At 40.6% G+C, this 25,386-nt stretch overlaps 1 protein-coding gene across 1 annotated transcript in view; it reads left to right on the top strand.

Annotated features, from left to right (window-relative positions):
* CAP2 (CAP, adenylate cyclase-associated protein, 2 (yeast)) overlaps positions 1-18,991 on the top strand; it is a 139,857-nt gene extending 120,866 nt beyond the window's left edge. The window contains exons 8-13 of the mRNA XM_021100214.1: positions 5,927-6,116; positions 7,059-7,234; positions 8,704-8,827; positions 8,919-9,001; positions 14,174-14,314; positions 17,576-18,991. Of these exons, the coding sequence (XP_020955873.1) occupies positions 5,927-6,116; positions 7,059-7,234; positions 8,704-8,827; positions 8,919-9,001; positions 14,174-14,314; positions 17,576-17,686 (825 nt within the window). The 3' untranslated portion in view covers positions 17,687-18,991. The remainder of the gene's footprint in view (positions 1-5,926; positions 6,117-7,058; positions 7,235-8,703; positions 8,828-8,918; positions 9,002-14,173; positions 14,315-17,575) is intronic.

Raw genomic sequence — 25,386 nt, forward strand, 5'->3', positions numbered from 1 at the left:
AAAATATTACTATCACTAAGCCAGTTTTATAGAAGAAACATCATAACAAAAGTTCTGTTGTGAGGGACAGAATCCACCTGTTCTGAGAGTCTATCACATGATATGGTGTAGGTTGCAGACGCAGCTCAGATCTTGTGTTGCTGTGGCTCTGGCATAGGACGGCAGCAACAGCTCCAATTAGACACCTGGCCTGGGAACCTCCATATGCTGCAGGAGCAGCCCTAGAAAAGGCAAAAAGATAAAATAAAATAAAATAAAATAAAATAAAATAAAATAAAATAAAATGATAAAAACAGGCCAAAATGTCTGGTGCTAGAGCTTTTTTTTTTTTTTTTTTTTGGTCTTTTTGCTTTTTCTAGGGCCGCTCCCGTGGCATATGGAGGTTCCCAGGCTAGGGGTCGAATCGGAGCTGTAGCTGCCAGCCTACACCACAGCTCACGGCAATGCCAGATCCTTAACCCACTGAGCAAGGCCAGGGATCGAACCCGCAACCTCATGGTTCCTAGTCGGATTCGTTAACCACTGCGCCATGATGGGAACTCCTAGATCTCTTCTTAAAGTTAGAGATTAACATCATCTACTATATATACATTTCTCCCTCGCTTACATCCCCTTAGTGTCTCTCCCTATAGGACCTCTGTCTTCTACGGAGCATTCGATAGTGTGGCCCTGGCCTAAGCCACAGCAGTCTGGCTCTCCTGACCCCAGTGTCCTGAGGAGAGCTGGTCACACCCTCCCTTGTGCCCCCAGGGTCCCCTGTTCATGCTGTTATCTGCATCTACTTGATCAAATTTCATCTGCAACTACTGTTTGTACACTTGACACACTCACTAGATGATGAATTTCTCAACACACAAGACGTACACCTACTTCATCAGTTACCTAGTTCCTTGTAAGGTGGCCCTTGGCAAATGTTGATGGACAAATGAACCTACTTATTTGAATTCCTTTTCTGTCTCTTTAAAGCTTAGGTTCTATTTAGACCAAATCATCTGCTACCTCTCTTGTTGAATTTGAAAAATCTTAGAATTTTAAAGGTGAAAGTTGAAAATTTCCAAAAAATGTAATTATTAAGCAGAAAATCTTGAAAAACTTTTCTTTATAGCTGAATTTTCTTTTTCTTTTTTTTTTCTTTTTTTTCTTTTTTTTTTTTTTTTTGGTCTAAACAGCTCTATTTTACTTTTTTACTTAGTTTCATCACAGTGACATAAAACCTCCATCTAAAAGTATCCAATTAGTCCTACTGTCAACAAACTTAACAAAATGGATAATTGGAGTCCTTTTTGTACGTTATTATAGATCCAAAGCTAGACTGTATCTGAACTAACCAGATAACTAAGGCAGTGGTGTATGTTGTGGGAGATAGAATTGGTTGTTGGTAATTACCACCAGCAAAAACAATGTGGAGATTTCATTTAAGAACTAGAAGTAGTTTCCCTTTCAGGATAAAAATCTAAATTTCAAAGTAATAAAATGATTAGTAATTATTTCGAATAACATTTAAAGAAAAAATTCTGATGTACATTAGTACATAAATATATGTAATATAGTTATATAATTTTATATATATTATGTATAACCAAAACATTACAAGCTTTCCACATGCCACATACAATGGCCTCATTATTTCATAGTTGTAGTTCATATATTTAAGATCAGAGGAAGCAGCTGTTCCCAGGACAGTTGAAATTAATTTAGAGAAAGGCATTTGCAGACATTTTAAAAAGCCCCACCCCGTACCAGACTCCAAAAAAAAAAAAGAAGTAAATAATCAAACATCTGCTCTCAAAATTAATCTGAACAGAGCCTTCAAAAGCAACACTTTTAGGTTTTGAGCTGTGTTCTTCAACAGAAGTGAACTTTTACACCCTGAATATAGCCATTTAAAATCATAAATGTGCTGCTGCTTTTTTTAAATTGGAAGTCACGGTTTTAATGACTTTTTATTTTGTATTTTTCAACTGTTTCCAGTCTGGAGCTCTTGAGATACTTGAGATTTGTTTCATCAAGATAAGGTAGCATCTTTAAGAAGCATCCATGTGGGGGGTCACGGCTGCTTCACTCAGGTCAAGCCTTTCTCCCTTCAGCTACTTTTTCACTTGGGTCCTCACTCGCCTTTACTTTCCAGTCTGTGTGACCTTATACAAGGTCCTGTGATGTGTAATCCTACACTGTAGAAATCAAATTGTGAGGGTAAAACACACAGTATTAAAAAAAAAAAGTTTTATCAAGGATTCTTTTAGAAAAACCAGAAATACCCAGATAATTTGCAAGTAAATGGCATCTTTTATTAAATGTCTTCGTTTTATTCTGCATGTATAGTTCTGACCCCATAGCCTCTGTTCTAGGAACTGAATGCAGTCTGCAGCCTAATTAAAGCTGATCCCCTGTGACTCTCCCAGGACCCTCTCAGTTTCCTGGAATAGGCTCAGAGGCTCTTCCAGGCACCTCCAGACAAGTCTGCCCAGGTGGGAGCATCCTTCTGAATCCCTCTAGGGACCTATCTCAAAGTGTGAGCTGGGCCATCTCCCAGCTCCACTTCCCACAGGGCCCAGAGCCCATTGAGAATAAGAAGCAGCAGATCCCCCAACAGGCAACCAAGGTGGTAGGCTTGATCTGATCCACTACCTCCCATTCAGTCTAGACAGCCCATATTACCACTGCCATGAGAGTTTATCTCTAAGAGGAAATCATACCCAGAGGCAATGCCCTTAAATTTCCAGTCCCCAGAGGGGGGGTCAGGTCCCATCCCAGAACAGCTAGACCCCCCAGGCAGGAAACCAAGATTTGAGTGCAAGGACCCCGTTCCTGACAACAGTGATTACTCAGGAAAAGTGAACAAGCAAGAGTTGCTAGAATAAGGGCACAGAGCTAACAAACCAGTGGCCAGGGTGACTTGATGCCAAGGTTCCAGTGTCAATACCCAAGACTTCTTATACCCCCTTGGAATCAAGCTTGAGCTTGTAGGCGCTCAGTCAGCTGCTAAGGTGTTAGAGGGTTGGAGAGAGGAATAGTGGAAATGCAAATTAAATTATTATACCACCTCCCAATACTTCACGTATATTCAAGCCAGAGCCCTGAGAGCAGCTACCCCTGTTGAGGTGGCCCATGCCTCTGACTCTTTAATTGACTAGTGACTTTTTTTCTTTTTTTTTTTTTTTTACATCTGAATATAGCATGAAGGTTTTCCCCAAAGAAGGCTTTAGAATCAAGCAAATTTGTGCTGGAATTACGTCTCTGCCATTTACTGACCATTTAATACTGAGTCAGCCTTTCTGGATGCCTGCTTTATTTTCTGTTTGAGAGGAATTTCAGTACAATCGTAGCAATATTGTTTGTAATGACTAAGATTAATCTCAGCACAAAGCATAGCGTGGCGGTTTCCCAACTTGTCTGCGCTTTGGCATCATCTAGAGGGCTTCAAGAATCCAGATGCCTATGTCCTGCCTCCCCAGAGAGTGTTCCTGCAGTGTGCCCAGGCTTTGGAATTTCTAGCGGATTCCCACATGATTCTAATATTCAGACAAAGTTGGCATACAGAGCCTGTCCTATCTGAGCACTAAATATCTGTTAAATGAGTGGAAACAATCAGTGCCCAGCACGCACGAGGCCTCCCAGAACTCTTGTCTGCCTTCCCTGCCCTGCCCATCTCCCCTCTGTTTCCTGGGAACCCTTGAAGACAGTGTCAGACTGTGATTCCAGTGGATGTGGCTACCGCTGGTGGCCAGGCACCAGAGAACACGGAAGGCCTGGTGCCAGGTGCTGTGACAGCCTGCAGGAGGAGGAGGAGGCAAAGATAAGCTCATCACAGGGGCAGCCCACGGAGATCCAGTTAAGGGAACATCTGAGTTGGCTCTGGAGGACACTGTACGGTAAAGCCCCTGAGCGCTGACTGTCAGGTCACCCTGGAAAGTAGAGCCTAGGCTTGTGCTCCCATTGGGTCTGGGACTGGAATGAACCGCCACGCAGAGAGAATAAGCCGAGGGCCTGGTTTCAGCCGGTCCTGAGTTCTCTTATTCTATTGTTGTTGTTGTTGGCAGCTTTTTTTTTTTAGGCAAGAAATAGAGTTATTAAGATAGGACACTTGTAAGAGATGCAAGCAGGCAGGCAAGAAGGCTCTGCTGTCGTTGGCTTTTATAGTCAACATTTTTTGCAGTAAATCCTTTGTTTGATGTTCCTAGGTCAGCCATGTGAAGGTATCAAAGTTCCAAGAAGTTAAATATGTGGCTTATTGGTTTCAGGGGCCTGGAAAGAGGCTCAGAATTCTGAGTGTGAGGGAATCATCTAAGTGATTCTAAGATTTAGAAGCCAGCGTGTCATCACCCCTTTTCCCCAAAATAGGAGAACTTTAAAGCTGCAATGTTTCAGATGTGGGGGAGGGGCCTGTCCCTTGCTGACTGCATTATTATGTGCTTATGGGTAAATTAATACTTCATGGCTCTGAGTGTCTGGAACTGAGGACTGGGATACTGTCCGATGCACAAAGCTTACACTTTATGCTGTTTATGATTCAGAAAAGATTCTCACATTTCAACCCAGAAACATAATAGGAAATATTTAAGATACTGGAAAAAAAAAATTGGTCTATCTCAAGAACTATGTAATCATTTTCTACTTGACCCAAGAATCCTGATGGACTCGGGCTGTCCTTCCACATAAACAACAACAAAAAATCACAGATTATAATTTCAGGTGACAGACCTCCAGCCTGTTCAGTTTTTAAGATGTGCATTCTGAATAAGAAAGGAATCTTTTATTTTTAGGGTAATCCACTTAATAGCGATTATATAAGTACTCTGAATATAGTATGGATTTTTTTTTCAACTGAGAACTACCACAGATCAAAATGTCCTGATATTGATACTTTGTGATACTGTGTTTATGAAAATAAGGACCTGCCACTGTCTCTGGTAACACTCAGCACTTAAATGATGTTTTGCATATTGTACTTGGTATTGAAAATGTGTGAGCCTAAGCCATGTTTTCATCATTCTCAATTTTTAACATTTCTGATTTTTTAGTTGAATTAGTTTATCATTCCTTATCACAGGCTTACAGTTCTACTTGGAAGATTAAAAGTAAAATACTATGTAACACAAGGTGATTGTATATGTGTGCTGCTACTCCTTTTAAACTCTGTGACAACTTCATTTATGGGGTCCTCTCACAATGTTAAAACAAATCCCTCTATCGTCTGTCACCTTTCAGTGCCACTTGAATTTGCTAGAACTTCATATTGAAAATAAAGATTGCATTTCTCATGGCAGAGAAGAGACTAAGCATAGGTCTCGCTCAGGCAAAATACAGTTTTCTCTGGCTCCCTAACAGCCTCAGATGAACCTAACCATCAGAAGGCTTCTGGACCCTGATCACCTTGTGTTTGACAGGTACCCGAGTCACACGTGGTCCTTACTTGGGGTTCATTTTGAGGCAGGCATACTTGAGAAATGAAAGAAAGAGGTTAGGTATCTCTTTAGCCGCTCGGAAAGCTGACCACTGAAGATTTTTCCCCACTCGGTCTCATTGGCGGTTGCAATTCCTGGTGTCCCCAAAAGAATCCTCTTCTCATTAGGACCACTTTATTCTGATGATTATCCACTGGCCAAAGCCCAGGTTCATTCATAGCCTGAGCTTCAGACATGAACCTGTGGATATGGCTTTGTTGGCCTCTGAGCTGGCCATGTGAATCCTGGACACGCAGTTTCTAATGGCAAGGCTGTACAGCCATGTCATGCTCCATGTTCCCAAGGCAACCCCAACTCCGTCCAGGTTTTCCAAAAAAGACCCATGATGCACAGGGGTACCCCTATGAATCTCAAACCCCACTCCCTCAGTGACAACAGGTTCTAAGTGATCTTGGTAAAATCCTAGCTCGCAGCAAGAATATCATCTCAATAGAATGCTGTCTGTCTTCTCTCTCCCACAGGGTCCAGTAGCTTCAACCGCATCTGCGTTGTCCGTCCTCTCCCTTGGGCCTGGCCTTCCTCCACCCCCACCTCCTCCACCTCCTCCAGGGCCACCTCCACTTTTTGAGAGTGAGGGCAGAAGAGAGGAACCCTCTCCTTCACGCTCAGCTTTATTTGCACAACTTAACCAAGGGGAAGCAATTACAAGAGGTGAGGAAACCAGACCTTGAGGCTATCTCCCTCTGGCTCAAGGCACACAGGCACCACCACCACCCCCGCCCCACGGAGCCGACGGTGATGGATACATCATTCAGCCTGGTCCCCAATATGCAGGGAGCCGGCTCCATGTTTTCATCTCAAAGTGCCTGGGCTTAGCGGGCTGGTGGGTGGATCAGAGATTCTAGGTTCTAAATTGACCACAGCAGCACCACTTCAGCCCCTAATGCTTCAGCATCAGCTACAACCAAGGCATCAAATAAAAATGGCAAACAATAGCATCTCTGTCCTCAAGCAGTGTACAGGCTTATCAAGAATTACATCATTGAACTACCTTTGTCTTCACAGTAAATGGTTAATTTTTAAAATCATGCCATTTCATAGAATCATGTTGCAAAAAACTTTATGCAAATGTATTTTAGCTTTGCATGGGTAATAGGAATTATGATGTGAGTGTTCCTATGTGCTGAGCTGGGAGCTAAGAACTCAAAATTCTAACTATTTCTCTGATTCCAACTGGCTGCCTTGTGTCATCAGCTGCAAAGAAAGGGGATGGTTTCATAGGCCTTAAGTCAGTCCATACTCTGACCTATGCTTACTGAGATGCCCTAACTTTTTAGGCTGCACGTGGGGAATGATTTAGCCATGACAGGTAAATCATGGGATCCTCTCTGGCAAGGTGATTTGCTTTCTGCAGAATTCTTATCTGTCATCTCATCTCCTCCAACGAAGAGGTTTCTCAAATTAAAAAATACTTAACAGTGCTTCTGTTAACTCTCAACTTATGCAGAACTCAGCCTCTGCATACCAAAGACTATCATGAAAATAGCATTACCAGAAATTCTTGTGCTGGTTGTATCATGTTGATCTAAGAAGTTAGGAACACTTCCCTTTGCATAAAATATAAAGAAATATGTCTATGTGTTACTTTTCCAGGGCTCCGGCATGTTACAGATGACCAGAAGACGTACAAGAATCCCAGCCTACGGGCTCCGGGAGGACAAACTCCCTCTCCTACCAAAAGCCACTCTCCAGGCCCCAAGTCTCCTCACTCTCATCCTCCTAAGAAACATGCTCCTATGTTAGAGCTGGAAGGAAAGAAATGGAGAATAGTGAGTGAAGCCATTTAACCTTTATTTCTAATTCACTCCAATGAGAGCAACAACAGCTAAATTGTTTGCCAGGGTCTTAAGGATTTCTAGGTGAGATGACAAAGGCAAAATGGTCACTGGCTAAAATAGAAACCAGGACCTGTCTGAACATTCCTATAGATTTTCTGTTTTTCATTTTTCTCGTGCATTGTCTTCAACTTTTTAAAAATTATTTTTTCATCTTGGTAAAATACATAAACACAACAGTTACCATCTTAAACGTTTAAGTGCATAGTTCAGTGGTGTTTATATTCATACTGTTGTGCATCAGTCACCACCATCCATTCACAGAACTCTTTTCTTCGAGTAAAACAGTAACTCTGTACCCCTTTAACAGTAATGCCCCCCTCCCCATCACTTCAGCCCCTGGCAAACACCCTTCTACTTCCTCTCTCTGAATTTGACTACTTCTTCCATAAGCTTTGTGTGTGTGTGTCTTTTTAGGGCTGCACCCATAGCATGTGGAAATCCCCAGGCTAGGGGTTGAATTGGACCTGCAGCTACAGCCATAGCAACACAGGATCCAAGCCTCATCTGTGACCTACACCATAGCTCACAGCAACACCAGATCCTTAACCCACTGGGCGAGGCCAGAGATCAAATCCCCAACCTCATGGATACTAGCTGAGTTTGTTACCACTGAGCCACGACGCGAACTCCCATAAGCTTTTAATCTACGCCCCCATTCTGATCTACTGTGGCATGTCTCATTCTATTCCCGTGATGAAGGTGCTAATATAAGCTACCACTTCACCCACCACTGTCACTATTGTCTGAGCAGAACAAAGAGACTTTTTTGTTTTGTTTTGTTTTTTGGCTAAGCCCACAGCATGCAGAAGTTCCTAGGCCAAGGATCGAACCCAAGCCACAGCAGCAGCTCAAGCCACTGCAGAAGATAACACCGGATCCTTAACTGGCCGAGCCACCAGGGAGCTCCCAATGAAAGCTGGTGACCCCTGTCAATCAGGGGAGCTTCCCTAAATATTGAGAAACAAAGTCCCTAGAAAGGTTGTCATGGTCCAAAAAGACACTGGGACTTAGAGCAGTGTCGTGACCCTTCCCAGCCTATTTTCCCATCTCCTACTTGCAGATATTGCAAGTAATATCACATCCAAATTCAGCGTCCAAACACAACAGAAAACTCTCATATTCCTGCTCAGTGCCCACCCACTAGCCAGGGTGCCTGATGCCTGAGCATTTGCAAATTAACACCGAACCCAACTTCCAAGCATCCATTCCATTTGTTCCCAACATTACAAGGACAGACTCAGACTTGTGGTTTAGTCCCTAAGAAAACAATTCCTAAGGAAAGAACATATGGAGAAGCTATAAATAAGGAGTGCTAAACTTCCTAGTAATTTCAGTACACCATGGACTTAATTTTTCTATACCTCCTTTTATTTAATATTTCCATTGTGTTTTAACTTTAGGAGTACCAAGAGGACAGGAATGACCTTGTGATTTCAGAGACCGAACTAAGACAAGTGGCCTACATTTTCAAATGCAACAAGTCTACTCTACAGATAAAAGGGAAAATAAATTCCATTATAGTTGGTAGGTCATAACTGTAGGTCTGTACTGACTATGATAAGTCGCTCTGTATAAACATGCTGGGTATTTAGTAGATTTTTTTTTTTTTCCCCAGACAATTGTAAGAAGTTTGGCCTGGTGTTTGACAATGCGGTGGGCATCGTGGAAGTGATCAACTCCAAGGACATTCAGATGCAGGTAGATGGCCCTTTCAACCATGCCCGGCCCCCACTGTTTACAAAGGGCCCAGCACGTCCACCTAGAAGACGGTTATTCTCTTTCCCGCTCACACAGCTCTGTGTTCACCTCCTCTCTTGCTTCTGGGACAATGTTAATTCCTCTTTTTCAACCTTTTATGGCACATCCAACCTTGTACAGCCATTACGAGTTTACCATTTTTATCTTAAGAACAGCTAATTAACCTTTACAGCTCCAGAAACCGGCATAGTACCTACACATAGTAGGGGTCCAGTAAATGTTTGATGAGTGAGCGATGGAAATGAATCAACTCATGAATGAACGAAAATACTAAGAGATTCTCCTAGCGTAATAGTACCATGCCAAGGAGAATTTTTTTTTCCTTGAGGAAAAATTGGTTCTTGGTAAAGAGTACAAAAAGGTTTTCTGAAGCGTCAATGACATTATCAGAAAAACAACCTGGAAAGTAGGATTGGAATTGAATTTGCAAAGCCGAAGAAAATCTGCACTGTTTTAGCAATTTTGATTTAGCCAAATATAATTTTATAATATGCCGAAAGCTAAATGACTTGTTACTTTGACCAACGATAAATGGTATCTTTCATTATACTCTTTTCGTATTGTTAATCACCCCTTATTATCTGATGTTTCCTGGTGTTTGTTAAAATTGGCTTCTAGTTTTATTGATTATTCTCTTTTGTTTTACTAGGCTTTTCACTCTTCCACTCTTTTTTTCTCTTTTTTTTTTTTCAAGTGGCCTCACCTGCGGCATGTGGAAATTCCTGGGTTAGGGGTTGAATCAGAGCTGCAATTGAGGCCTATACCACAGGCAAGGCAACACTGGATCCAAGCCACATCTGTGACCTATGCGGCAGCTTGTGGCAGTGCCAGATCCCTAACCCGCTGAGCAAGGCCAAGAATCAAACCCACATCCTCACAGAGACAATGTGGGGTTCTTAACTCACTGAGCCACAGTGGGAGCTCCACCACTGGCACTTTTAATTAGAGCAGTACATTCAGTGGTTGGCGCCTACATGGAGATGTATTTTAGGACCATCCATATGGGAAAAAAAATTGAAGCTCTACTTCATACCACACATAAAAGTAAAGTCCTAATTGTGAAAATAAATACCTTTAAACATTGAGAATAAAATACAGAGGAAACTCTTTACGGCCTCAGAGTAGGGTCAAAAAGCACAAATTGTAAAGAAGAGACAGGTGAATCGAACCACAGTAAAATGTGTGTGTTCAGCAGAAGACATAGACAAAGCCGAAAGACAGGCTGTGGATTGGAGAATGATATTTGCAGTGCAGATAATCAAAAAGGATATATAGCCAGAATTTGTAAAGTACTTAACACAAATCAATAAGAAGACTAACAATCCAGTAGAAAGATGGGGAAAGAATATGAAGGCAATTCAGAGAAAAAAAATGCGAAGTGTTTGAGAAATATGAAAATATGTATAACTTACCTAATAGATGAAGAAATGCATAATAACTAGATATGCCTTCTTATACTCATCAGTTCTTAATTCAGGCTGTCCTTGGTTTGCAAAGGGCATGTTAGCTGAAACTCATGCATATCAGAACTGTGCGACATGAGGACTGCCTGTATATGAACAAATCTCATGGTATAGAGTTGTTATGAGAACCCTGATACGTCAGTATTGGGAGAGCAAATCTATTACACTCGCTGTGCAGAGCAAATTGGCACCATCTAATAGAGTCAAAGACCGTCATAGCCTGTAACCGAGCAATTTCACTCTTAGGTGTATACACTGAAGTAGCTCTCGTACATAGGTTGATGGAGACATGTAAAAATGTTTATTGCAGTATTATTCATAATGGCAATAAAAGAAAAACATTTTGAATATCCACTAGCTGACAATGATAAATCCACTTGGTAGAATGCTGTACAGTAGTTAAAATAATGTATTTTTATACACTTTCAAGTATAAAAAAATAGGTGAATCTCAGAGTTCCTGTCATGCTTCAGCAGAAAGGAAGATGACTAGTATCCATGAGGACATGGGTTCAACCCCTGGCCTTGCTTGGTGGGTTAAGGATCTGATGTTGCCATGAGCTGTGGTGTAGAATGCAGATATGGCTTGGATCCCACATTGCTATGACTGTTGTGTAGGCCAGCAGCTACAGCTCTGATTCAACACCTAGCCTGGGAACCTCCATATGCCTCAGGTTCAGTCCTGAAAAGACAAAAAAAAAAAAAAAAAAACTAAATCTTAAAGACAAGCTTGAGCAATAAAGGCAAATTATAATACAACAGGTACTTATATAATGTGTCCCTTTATATAAAGATCAAAAACATGCAAAAGAAAAATACACACATGTAAAAAGTACTTATGAGGACTCAAGTTTATCATACTCCGGAGACCTGTCTGGTGTGGATTGTAAACACAAAATTCAGAAGAGTAGTAACATCTGTGGAGGGAAAGAGGAAGGTCAGTGAGGTGGTAGATGGTATAGAGGGAGCTTCAACTGTACTGTAAGATCAGAGTCCTTAATGGAGTTCCCGTCATGGCTCAGCAGTTAACAAACCTGACTAGCATCTATGAGGACGTGGGTTCAATCCCTGGCCTTGCTCAGTGGATTAAAGATCCTGTGTTGCTGTGACCTGTAGTGTAGGTTGCAGATGAGGCTCAGATCCCGAGTTGCTGTGGCTGTAGCATAGGCCAGCTGCTACTGCTCTGAATGGACCCCTATCCTGGGAACCTCCATATGCCGTGGGTGCAGCCCAGAAAAAAAAAAAAAAAAAAAAAGATTATAGTCCTTAAAAAAAGCAAATGAGCCAAAATGTTAAACTCTGATAAAGCTGTTTAAAGACATATATTTACATATGCATTATATTATTCTTTGTATGCTTCTGTGTTTGAAATACATCAATTTTTAAGGCTATGGGCGTTAGAATAATCTGGAAGGATAAATCATGGTTATCTGTCCAAGACAGAAATTTGGCAGCGTGGTTCAGAGACAAGAGGCATTTTACTGAACACTTTTCAAACTTCTGGATGTTCAAACCAAGTGAATGTCATTACCTACTTAAAACATTTAATAAACTATTTTAAAGGGGCCTGGACACAATAAAGACAAAAAGTAGATTAGTGGTTGTCTGGGGATGAGGACAGAGACTGACTCTAAATGGGCTTTAGGGATATTCTGGGGATGCTGGAAATATCCTAAAACTGAACTGAAGTGATGACTGCACAACTCAGTAAATGTAACAAATGTCATTAAATTGTACACCTAATGCAGGTGAATTTTATATGCACGTTTTACTTCAATAATGCTGTTAGAAAGATCGAAAGGCAAAAAGGGGCGTGGAAAAAGTTCAAGGGATTTAGTGTAGTAATTCTGGTTTTTGGCAAACTGTCCTAAAAAAAAAAAAATAGTACAAATTATGGGAGAAACAAGAAACTAAGATATTATGTGAAAAAAAACTTTAACTTTTATTAAGAAATAAACTTAAGAAACACAAAACTAACACCGAGACATGTATGCAATGCTAGAGCATTGATCTGGGTCAGGTCACATGTTACCTGTCACTCAACAGAGGAGCCACTTTTTAGCCCAGTTCTCCTGATAAGAAACCATCTCTGTTCTCAAGTGTTCACAGTCTCCCAAGGGGGGAAAAAAATGTATGTAATTTATCCTAATGAAGTATTGACTAAAATGCTGTAATTTATTCTAATGAAGTATTGACTAAAATGCTGTGGAAATGACAGTTCTTATTTTGAAAATTCTACTGTTGATGAGATTTTCAGATACATAGATGTTTAATGCATTTTGCCATAATATAATGATATATGTGGACTTCCCGTGTGGCTCACAACATAATATAATGACATATAAACAAAAGTACAGTGTATTAGCATAGTGTGCTGGCCTCACTCCGCCTCGTTAATGAAGAACCTAAGACACGGACAGTTTACTTCTTTCTTTGTGCTCGCCTGGTGTTCATACAGTTCTGGTCGGTATGGAAATACTCTTCATCATTATAAAATAAACAAATCTAGAAATTGCCAAAACATTACTGCTGACACATTCTTGATATAAAGATCTAAGTATTGTTTTATGTTATTTATGGCAAAGCCCTGTGTTGCCCTTAAACTACCTCTGCTTTTTTTTTTTTTCCCCACTGTGTCTCAATTCCAACTTGGTGTCCAGTTTCTTCAGGGAGAGGACAAAACAGAGAAGTGTGGTGACCTGGTTAGACTCCCCTCAGGAATTCCTTACATCACCTGAACCATCACAGGAGTTGCTCCTTTAATTTGCAGTCCAGCCTTTTCTTTGGGGTGAAAGAGGAGCTGTCTTTATCACTTCATTTTCCATTACAAGAAAGAAAATTATAGAGTTGTAATATGGTCATGGGGGAACAGTCTGCCCCTATAGAGATTTAGGGGGGAATGTCTGAAAACTGCCTGTTAAAAGAGAAATTTAAAACTGATCAGAATTTTTATAGGACTTGATATTTGTAACAATACAGAGAACCGCCACCTCTCATGTGTGGTGCTATTTACCTATACAATGGGTGGCCTGAACCCTGTCTCCAGTTTTGGCTCCTGAAATTAATACATTTCAAAACACCTAGACACTGATTATCTCATTTAAGCGTCACATGCAGCCAATGAGATTTTCATCTAGCAAAGAACTTACGTGAAAAGAATTGTCTGTGTGTTTCGTATTTATTCTTATTTAGATTCAGGAAAAATCTCCTCAGTTACAGAGTAATTTATTTACTCTTAAATGACAGTATTAGTGCAAGTTTTAATCCAAGTTTCCTACAGATTAGTCGAAACTAAAATCTTAAGCACATAAAAGCAAGTGCCAAGCTCTTGTTTCTTTTATCATGAAATCAAATATATGTTTCAAATCCACTAACAGGTTTATGAGAGGTTTTTTCGGAGCATTTAGCTGCTGTTTTCAAATTAGTCCCTTTATTTGGTCTCGGGAAAGAGACCCTGGGGTTTGAGGATCCCCTTGTGTGGTCCTTTCGTTCTGTCCCCACATGACACCTACTAATTGATCCTGGAGACGTGGCCCTTCACCAGCCTCTCCAGCCCAGACCCAGCTACTTCCCATGCTTGGTTAGTCCCACGCACTGGCATTTCTATTTATTTGCTTTGACCCTCGATTTTTTTTTTCCTTCCATTTCAGGTAATGGGGAAAGTGCCAACAATTTCCATTAATAAGACAGAAGGCTGCCACATATACCTCAGTGAAGACGCATTAGACTGTGACATTGTGAGTGCCAAGTCATCTGAAATGAATATACTTATCCCTCGGGATGGCGATTATGTAAGTACCCTTTAAAAGACTGTGAAGAATTTTGCGTTATTATCATTCTTAGAGACTGATTAATCACCTACCAGCCTTTGAGCCTCCTTGGTAGAATAATGCGCAGGCAGGAGAGGGGGATTCGGAGAGTGACCTCTCACATGTCTGCTGCCTTGTCAGTTTCTGGACTGTGCCAGGTCCTGGATGTATGATTCTCAAGGCGTTTTTACTAATAATTCCTTCAATGGGCCAGCTCTTATCAAAGAGTACACCATGCGTCTGAGTTCTTGTTATTCAGGATTAAATACTTTCCTTTGCTTTGGTGGGGGCCAACAGAAAAGAGGGAGCAAGGCTTTGAGAGGCAAAGGGGAGGAGAGAGAAGTAAAAAGTAGACCTGTTTGCATAGGTGTTCTTCCATCCTCGGGTCTCAGACTCAGCATTAGAATTCGCTGGGAAGCTTCATGAACAGAACTGCTCCCAAACTTTGTACCCGCAAGTTGGATTCAGGAGTCTTGGAGTAGGGCCCAGGAATCTGTAAGTTTTAAGACATCCCAGACAATTCCGATGCCACCAATCCATCCAGTGACCTTTCTGAGAAACACTAGCCTAAAGGCCACCGTGTATTTCCTTTGTCTCTTCTCCCCCGCAAGGCAGTTCCTAAAAGAATCTGGCAGATATTCTCCCACAATAAATAAATATATTAACCTGCATCACGCAATGCAGTGGACCTGCTGGTTGCTGCTGTTTGGAAGCAAGTTATTGCCTCCCACTAGTTGTTACTTCTTGAAAGTAGAAAAATAAATGCAGAGATTGCTCGCTCTGGTTCTGAGTGTGCAGGGAAGGAGACGAGAAAATGGTAACCTTTTTATTTATTTATTTATTTATTTATTTATTTATTTGTCTTTTTAGGGCCGCACTCGCGGCATAAGGAGGTTCCCAGGCTAGGGGTCTAATCGGAGCTATTGCCCCCAGCCTGTGCCAGAGCCACAGCAACGCCAGATCTGAGCTGCGTCTGGGACCTACACCACAGCTCACAGCAACACCAGGTCCTTAACCCAAAGCTGCATCCTCATGGATCCTAGTCGGTCTCGTTAACCACTGAGCTACAATGGGAACTCCAAGAAAATGGTAACTTAGCAGGCACACCCCCCAGCCCCAGTCAGCCTGTGGGTCAATCACCAGCTGTCTACACAGCAGTCAGCACTCAGGTTCATCTCCTTTCCCCACCTGTCAGTAAGCATTACTCTGGCACACACCACATATTGCAGCCCAGAATCCTTCATCATATAAAACACAAAACTCTGCAACTATGGGGCCATGTTTCATCTGGTATCTGTACAGCCTAACCCTGAGCTAGAGAAGAGTCTCCTTCCGGGCTTTTCACCTCAAAATAAAAATAAAAATGACTACTGAAGAGCTAAAGCCAACTCACAACAGCTTCAGGGGAGGAAATCCAAAAATTAGGGTGATTCCTGACCTCTGCAGCTGTTTAAGCCAAAGGCTCAGCTGCGTGAGATGGATCTGCTAAGAAAAGCAGGGGGTTGGATGAGCACTCCAGACTAATTAAACTAGAATCCCTTGATGTGGTACCCAGACATCTGTAGTGGTTAAGGCTTCCCCGGGGATTCCAAGTTTGAGATCTGCTGACCTAAAGGATGAATAAGGCTCAAAACCTGAGCTTTTATGCTACAAAATTCAAGTCCCCCCTCTCTAGGTAAATTATCTTGAGTGCCCTCAGCCCATGGCCCTTCATACGTTTTCCAGTTAGAGGTAGCAGGGGGCAGGACTGAGGTCCTGCCATGGGCAGGATAGTCTAGGAGTGGGTGCTGGGGATGATTCATCCTGAAAGGAATCAGTCTCCCCAAGAAGATCTGTCATCCCACTACTGTCGCTTCATTTCCAAAAACAATTGAAAGCAACTGAAGTGCATTCACGATCAAAGAGGTGCCTTTACTCTGGAGCATTCTCTACCTGGCTCGGTATACCAAGCCTGGTTTATTCATCCAGCAGAGCCAGAAGCAGTGCTGGCCACACACACACACTTATTCAGACTGTGGCATCTTTGGTTCATCTTTGCACTGCATTATTTCACTCGAGGAGAATTCACCAGTCATGATAGAAAGGACCTTCCGTTAAAATAAATAAAATAGCTTCTTCCAAAAAAAAAAAATAGCTGGATCATACATCTAGTAAGATATACGTGTTCATGTGTGTATTCCGCTGGCACATCACATCTCACCAATAGATACACACAGGCACCAGCTTATCACATTGGGGTGTGTTTATAGGATGCCCAGGGAGGGCACAAAGCCAGGGCCAAGGGGTCTGATCCTTACCTTCCTTTTTCTACCCTCTTCTGCGATGGCTGGGGAATTGCTCTCAGGGAAGGGAGAGATTGAGATTCCAAATTACCTTTGGCTCTTCTGCCTTTTTTTTTTTTTTTTTTTGCCTTTTTATTTATTTATTTATTTTTGCTTTTTAGGGCCACACCCGCAGCACATGAAGGTTCCCAGGCTAGGGGTCCAATTGCAGCTGTAGCCTCCAGCCTCTGCCACAGCCACAGCAACACAGGATCCAAGCTGCATCTGTGACCTACACCACAGCTCATAGCAACGCTGGATCCTTAACCCACCGAGCAAGGCCAGGGATGGAACTCACAACCTCATCGTTCCTAGTCGGATTCGTTTCCGCTGCACCACAACAGGAACTCCCTGAAGCACGTTTTTATATTTCATCCAAGAGGAAATAGGTAATACTGAGATGAAGCTTTTGCTCAGTGTGACTGGGATCCAGCAGCCTCAGAATTCCCTTGGAAATTGTTAGAAATGCAGATTGTCCTTCTTTTCTCCAAATCTACTGAATTAGAATCTGCCTTTCACCAAGATCCCCAGCTGATTGTTGGGTGTGGTTAAGGTTGATGCAGAGTTGTGGGTAAAAGGCTATCTAAGGTTTGAACTCAATCTGCTCAGAGGCTTAACCTCTCAGGCCTTTGTTTCCTGTAGATGGCATCTTAAGAACCTCTAGCTCATAGCATTGTTGGACAGATTGCCTACACACATATGTATGAATCCACATATAACCGGTGCTAAGAATGCCTGGTTCTTAGCAAGTGCTAGCTGAGGCTGCTGGCTGGTAGTCGCAGAGCTGACAGGTGACCAGGCATTGCTCCGTGATGCAGGTTTGGGTTCTATAAAATGTCTTTGTCCATTGCATGACCCTAATCAGCCTTCCATCTGTTTGCAAAGCCTTGGTTTAAGTAACTTTGTTCTTGCCTTTTTCTAGAGAGAATTTCCTGTTCCTGAACAGTTCAAGACAGCATGGGATGGATCCAAGTTGGTCACTGAACCTACAGAAATTATGGTTTCTGAGAGACCACCGAAGCCCCTGAACTGAATCATCCCCATCAAACAAACAAACAAACAAACAAACAAGCAAAAACAGCAGCATTAAAGACCTAGAAGTTGCAGTAGCACCTACTGCTTTAGTTTTAGCCTCCAACAATCCTTTGTTATAGAAACAGCATCATTTCTGGCACGCCTTCATGGGCATTTTGAAATATTTAACGTTTCTTCATGATTTGCCTTTGTGTGTGGTTTGAGTTCCACATGATGACTTGTGAGCATTATGTATTTAAAGGGAAAAAAAATTCTGTTCCCCTCATATCATTATCACAGTAGCTGAGAGGTAAAAATATTGCATGACTCACTTTTACACCTATATTTAATTGCTAGTTGAAAATCTAAGATGTACATTTTTATCTTTTAGACAGTGTCCATATATGTAGTGGTATTTAGTATGCTCTAAAAAAATGTACGATTTTTGTTTTCTTATTTTTACCACCTTTATCAGCATGACTACACTGTCAACCTGAATGCATATTTCAACCCATGTTTTTAAAAAACCTAAGCTCCATACTGAGGACCATATCCAGGTTCTTGATCCTTGAAAGACCTGTTTTCTCTACAGTTACCAAACACCAAAAGTAAATTCTAATGATTGATTTTAAACATTTTTCTGCCGTGTCACTTGACAAACTTTCACTTTTCTGCATAAAGATTTTTGATGCCAAAAGATTGATGGGAGGAAGTGGCGGGGTGCATCGAATACCTCACAATTTTGCTCTAAGGACAAAATTGTTGTCTTCCAATTTCGAACCTGTTAAATATCAGCTGCCTTGTAAGTGATGTCTTCAATGTTTTATTCTGACTTTCTTTTCTACTTGCCAGATTTGCTAGCCAGTCTCAAAAATGAAAATGAAAAAGCCATAGTTATATTACAACTTATATAACCCAAGGAACTGTTTGTTGGTTTGGCTTGCTGCTTCTATTTTGTAGTATTGATAGTACGTGCTTTTTCAACATGAATAACTCTGATACTCCTTTTTATCTTTTCAGTGCATAGTACTGAAAAATCTGCAACTTCTTGGATCACATGTAATGAGTTCTAGTTTAATGCTTGCAGACCCAATACAAGCATATATATTGTGCCTATTACAACCTTTGGAATACATCATTTCCGTTTTTTAAATATCTTCTATAACCGTATAGTATTCAAATTTCAAATGCTCCGGCCGTGTACTACAGTTTTGCTATGAAAGTTTTTGTCCATATGAATAATGTTGTAGCTTTAGTAAATATCTTTTTTTCAGCTGTAAACTTACTCTGAAATAAAGGAAAATTCTAATTGTTTAAACACTGATGGATTCGGGGTGTTGAAATTACTTTTTTCTCTCTTTGATTTGCCCCTTGCCGGTATGTCAGATTTAGGAAGGACATCTGAGCCCCTCTAGTGGAATTAGAGAAATTATCCAGCATGCCATCAGCATTCCTGGAGAAGAGCTTACTCTAGATAAATATCAGATAAAGCCATTTGCGTTTGGGAGGACTGTCAGTTCCAAAATTCTGTGATCAAGTTTATTTTTAAATTGAAGTATGATTGATTTACAACATTGCATTAGCTTCAGGTGTACAGTATAGTGAGTCAGTTACGTATGTATATATAAATTTCTGTAAATTGTATTCCATTTAGGTTATTATAATATATTGAAAATAATTCCCTGTGCTATGCAGTAAGTCCTTGTTGCTTATCTATTTTATATGTAGTAGTTTGTATCTGTTAATCCCATGCTCCTGATTTGTTCCTTCCCCTACCTTGCCCTTTGGTAACCTTAAGTTTGTTTTCTATGTCTGTGAGTCTGTGTTTTATATGTAGAGTCATTTGTATGATTTTTTTAGATTCCACATACAAATGATATCATATAGTATTTGTTTTTCTCTTGACTTATTTCACTAAGTATAATATTCTTCAGTTCCATCCATGTTGCTAAAAATGGCAATATTTCATTCTTTTTATGGCTGAATAGTAGTTCATTGTTCGTATACACACACACACACCACTCACTCACACACTCACACACACACACACACATCTTCTTAAGCCAATCATTTTTTGATGGGCACTTAGGTTGTTTCCATATCTTGGCTATTGTAAATAGCACTGCTGTGAACATTGGGTGCATGTGTCTTTTAGAATTAGAGTTTTTGTTTTTTCCAGATATACACCCAGGGAGGGGATTGCAGGATCATTGGTAGCTCTATTTTTAGTTTTTAAAGAAAACTCTATACTCTTTTCCATACCAATTTACATTCCTCTGAACGGTGTAGGAGGGTTTCCTTTTCTCTACATCCTCTCCAGCACTTGTTATTCATAGACTTATTAATGATGGCCATTCTGACTGGTGTGAGTTTTTATTCACATTTCTTCAATAAATAGCAATGCTGAGCATCCTTTCATGTGCCTACTGGCCATCTATATGTCTTCTTTGGAGAAATATCTATTTAGGTCTTCTGCCTATTTTTTGATTGGGTCGTTTATTTTTTTGGATATTGACTTCTAAGAGCTATTTGAATGTTTTGGATATTACCTCCTTGTCAGTCCCATCATTTGCAAATATTTTCTCCCATTATGTTGGGTTTTTGTTTTCCTGATGGTTCCCTTTGCTCTGCAGAAACTTTTAAGTTTGATGAGGTTCCATTTGTTTATTTTTGTTTTTATTTCTTTTGCCTCGGGGAACTGATCTAAGAAAATATTGCTACAAGTTATGTCAAAGAATGTTTTGCCTGTGTGCTCTTCCAGGAGTTCAATGGTGTCGTGCCTTACATTTAAGGCTTTAAACCATTTTGAGTTTATTTTTATATATAGAATGAGGGAATGTTCTAATTTCATTATTTACATGTACCTGTCCAGCTTTCCTAACACCACTTATTGAAAAGACTGTCTTTTTTCCATTGTATATTCTTTTTTGTTTTCTTTTTATGGCTGCACCTGAGGCATATGGAAGTTCCTGAGCTAGGGATCAAATCAGAGCTGCAGCTGCAGGCCTGTGCCGTAGCCACAGCAACACCAGATCCAAGTCACATCTTTGACTTATACCGCATGTTGCAGCAACACTGGATCCCTAACCCACTGAGCAAGGCCGGGGATCGAACCCACATCCTCTCGGATGCCATGTTGGGTTCTTAACCCGCTGAGCCACAAATGGGAACTCCCCATTGTATATTCTTGCCTCCTTTGTTGTAGATTAATTGACAGTAGGTGTATGAGTTTATTTCTGGGCTCTCTATTCTATCCCATTGATCTATCTATCTGTTTGTGAGCCAGTACCATGTTGTTTTGATTACTTTACCTTTGTAGTATAGCCTGAAGTCTGGAAGAGTTACACCTCCAGCTTTTTTTCCCCCCTTAGGATTGCTTTGGCAATGCTTGGACTTTTGTGGTTCCCTGTAAATTTTAGGATTATTTGTTCTAGTTGTGTGAAAAACATCATGGGTATTTTGATAGGGATTGCATTAAATCTGTAGATTGCTTTGCATAGTTTGTTTGGCCTTTTAACAGCATTTATTCTTCCAATCCAAGAACATGGATTGTCATTCCATTTCTTTGAATCATTTGCAATTTCCTTTTCCTTTTTTTGTGTGTGTATGTCTTTTTGCCATTTCTTGGGCTGCTCCCGCGGCATATGGAGGTTCCCAGGCTAGGGGTCCAATCGGAGCTGTAGCTGCTGGCCTACGCCAGAGCCACAGCAACACAGGATCCGAGCTGCGTCTGCAACCTACACCACAGCTCAGGATCCTTAACCCACTCAGCAAGGCCAGGGACCGAACCCACAACCTCATGGTTCCTAGTCATATTCATTAACCACTGAGCCACGACAGGAACTCCTGCAATTTCCTTTATTAATGTTTATAGTTTGCAGCATATAGGTCTTTCACCTCCTTGGTTGAGTTTATTCCTAGGTACTTTTTTTTTTGACACAATTTTAAACAGGATTTTTTTTTAAACTTTCTGATATTTCATTATCAGTGTAAAAAAAATGCAGTGGGTTTCCATATACTAATCTTGTATCCTACTACATTGCTGAATTCACTTATCAATTCCAATAGTTTTTATGTGGAGACTTTAGGGTTCTCCATATAGAATATCATGTCATGTGCAAATAGTGACAGTCTAAGAATCCAGTTTGAGGGGTTCCCATCATGGCTCAGCAAGTGGTTAATGAACCCGGCTAGTATCCATGAGGACTCAGATTCGATCCCTGGCCTTGCTGCTCAGTGGGTTAAGGATCTGGCATTGCCGTGAGTTGTGGTGTAGGTTGCAGATGAGGCTTGGATCCCGCATTGCTGTGGCTGTGGTGTATGCCAGTGACTACAGCTCTAATTCAACCCCTAGCCTGGGAACCTCCATATGCCTAGGGTTCAGCCCTAAAAAAAAAAAAAAAAAGAAGAAGAAGAAGAATACGTTTAAGTTTTTGTTTTGTTTTTTGATCTTTTTTGTCTTTTCAAGGCTGCACCTGCGGCATGTTAAGGTTCCCAGGCTAGGAATCTAATCAAACCTACAGCTGCTGGCCTACACCACAGCCACAGCAACATCAGATCCTTAACCCACTGAGCAAGGCCAGGGATCAAACCTGCAACCTCATGGTTCCTAGTCAGATTCATTTCCAGTGTGCCACAACAGGAACTCCAATAATCCAGTTTTATAAGTCAGGGACTCTTCACTAAGAAAATCCCCCTTATTGATCTTCATTAATGTAAATATCACAGAAAATAAATTTAGTTTATGAATATGATATTATATATACTATATAATGCATAATATAAATAATTTTATAATTTATAAACTGGAGGAAAAAATTAAGTGGAGATAAAAGATTATTTTTAAAAATGCTACATGCCCATTACCTAATAATAATTTTAAAATGAGAAGTTCACTCAGAATTCTTGGAATCTGTCAACCACTTTGAACTTGGCATCACCCTTTCAAAATGTTTCACTGCAGATATTAGAAATCTTTATTTGAGGTTCACATAATTATTTTACCAGCCCTGATGGCTTCTGTCACCTATTGGCTTTTTGAGTAGGTTGGATTTGTTGAAAAAGAGAAGGGAAAAAAAATCTTTGGCAATGTATAGGAAAATAATTACCAGAAACAATGCTGCATTCCCAACATATCTTTTTTTTTCTTTACATGCTGTTGAATTCCATTGTAACGCGAGCTGTGGCCTGATAAATGTCACCAAAGGGGTAAGAAATTCATACTTTGCAGAAATGCATGTGGTATATGTTCACAAAAGAGTCAGAACAAAGATGGGTCAGAAAATTAAATGCCAAGGGTTTCCTGTACTCCTTCACTTTGTAATATTACGAAGTATCATTTTATATGATCAAAATGATAAAATAATCTGCGTTCTTGTTGCCTCGAAAATCCTTTCCCTGATAATACTGTCTCCATTAGCTAATCTATTACTGATAGTCTTCCTTTCACAGCAAGACATCTTGGAGTAGTCGGTATCAGCCACTTCTCCTTATCTATGAAAATTATTTCTAGAACTGGTAGGAAATACATTTAGGTTTATTTACTCTTTCATTAATTGAAAATGTCTACTTCAACCTCTTAAGAATCTAGGTATGTTTATCTAAGGAATCCCTTCCTTTTAAAGATGAAAAAGCCAAGGTCCAGTGACATTAACTTGAGACAAGTGACATTAACTTACAGCAAGGAGCAGAGCCCATAAGCGGAACAGATACACACATACACACACACACATTTTTATCGCTATTGTAATGGGACTTCTAGTCTCCCCAAGTTTCAGAAACTCTCAAAGGTCGTTAAACCCTGTGGCTTTTTATCTCATTCCTCATCCATTGAGATTCCTGATGCATCTCTTTGATTTCGTGATACACAGCATACTCCCTGACTCTTGGTCCCTTCTACCTTTCTCCTCCTCTCAAATACTCATTTGTCTCCCTTAGATTCACCTGTCACCTCTATGTCCATGATCACCCAATCCCCATGCCCCAACTCAGATCCATCTCCCCAGATTCTTTTTTTTTTAATATTTTTTTTTATTTTCCCACTGTACAGCAAGGGGGTCAGGTTATCCTTACATGTATACATTACAATTACATTTTTCCCCCACCCTTTCTTCTGTTGCAACATGAGTATCTAGACAAAGATCTCAATGCTATTCAGCAGGATCTCCTTGTGAATCTATTCTAAGTTGTGTCTCATAAGCCCAAGCTCCCGATCCCTCCCACTCCCTCCCCCTCCCATCAAGCAGCCACAAGTCTCTTCTCCAAGTCCATGATTTTCTTTTCTGAAGAGATGTTCGTTTGTGCTGGATATTAGATTCCAGTTATAAGTGATATCATATGGTATTTGTCTTTGTCTTTCTGGCTCATTTCACTCAGGATGAGATTCTCTAGTTCCATCCATGTTGCTGAAAATGGCATTATGTCATTCTTTTTTATGGCTGAGTAGTATTCCATTGTGTATATATACCACCTCTTCCGAATCCAATCATCTGTCGGTGGACATTTAGGTTGTTTCCATATCCTGGCTATTGTGAATAGTGCTGCAATGAACATGCGGGTGCATGTGTCTCTTTTAAGTAGAGTTTTGCCGGGATATATGCCCAAGAGTAGGATTGCAGGGTCATATGGAAGTTCTATGTATAGATTTCTAAGGTATCTCCAAACTGTTCTCCATAGTGGCTGTACCAGTTTACATTCCCACCAACAGTGCAGGAGGGTTCCCTTTTCTCCACAGCCCCTCCAGCACTTGTTATTTGTGGATTTATTAATGATGGTCATTCTGACTGGTGTGCATCTCCCCAGATTCTTAAGGGCAAGTATCCACAGAGCATTTCAACCTGCCAGTCCCAACTTCATTCAGCATGGCTAAGATGAGTGCACATTACCCATGCATATCTGTGTTTTCCTCATCTGCATTTTTAGTTGCAGTCAGTAGCCTCCTCATACCTTTTGTCATAGATTTAAAATCAGTCCCTTCCTGTGACAGCAAACATGGAAAGGGAACCAGGATCTGGAGGGATCTATGATTCAGTCTTGAGTGTGTCTAACTCAGGGCATCTTTGTGACAATTGCAAGTGGAGAACAGGTGCTCGGATGTGAGTCTGGAGTCTTTTCATTGTCTCTGACACCAAAAAGTTAATCATTTCATAAGTATAATATTTTAAAAATGATTTTCATTGAACATAGCATTTCAAAAGAATTGTTTTAAACCCTTGGCACTTTCTGCACCACTTCAGATAAAGATAAAATCTTAAAGGCTTTAATTGCTTCAACTGAGGCAAGCTGACTTCATTGTTGCTCACAGATTGCTTTTGCAAGTTTGGCCATGTCAGTGTTTCTGTGCATGATAAAGCCTATGTCTGTGCTACGAGTGGAAAATAAACCAGCTCAAACCTTAATAATTCCCCCAGAGTTCTCCAAATGATTTTTGTTCCTCCCCTAGTTAGTAACTTGGCACAGAATATATAACTAATGAAGGATAATGTTTGCCTGTTGGTAGAGAATTTTTTCAGGTTTCCCTCCAGGACAATGCATTTATATTTAAAGATAATTTTCACCTAAAACTACAACTTTGAATATTTGAGTTCTAAGTCAACTTTTGTTTTAATATCTTGATTTTTAGAACCATCACTGTTTTAAAAAAAAAAAATGATACCTCATGCTGACCTGAAGATCCAGATGAAAGAAACACATCATTGACCACACTTACTAAACCATGAT

This window comes from Sus scrofa, chromosome 7 (genome assembly GCF_000003025.6).
Source record: "Sus scrofa isolate TJ Tabasco breed Duroc chromosome 7, Sscrofa11.1, whole genome shotgun sequence".
In the NCBI taxonomy this organism is placed as follows: Eukaryota; Metazoa; Chordata; class Mammalia; order Artiodactyla; family Suidae; genus Sus; species Sus scrofa.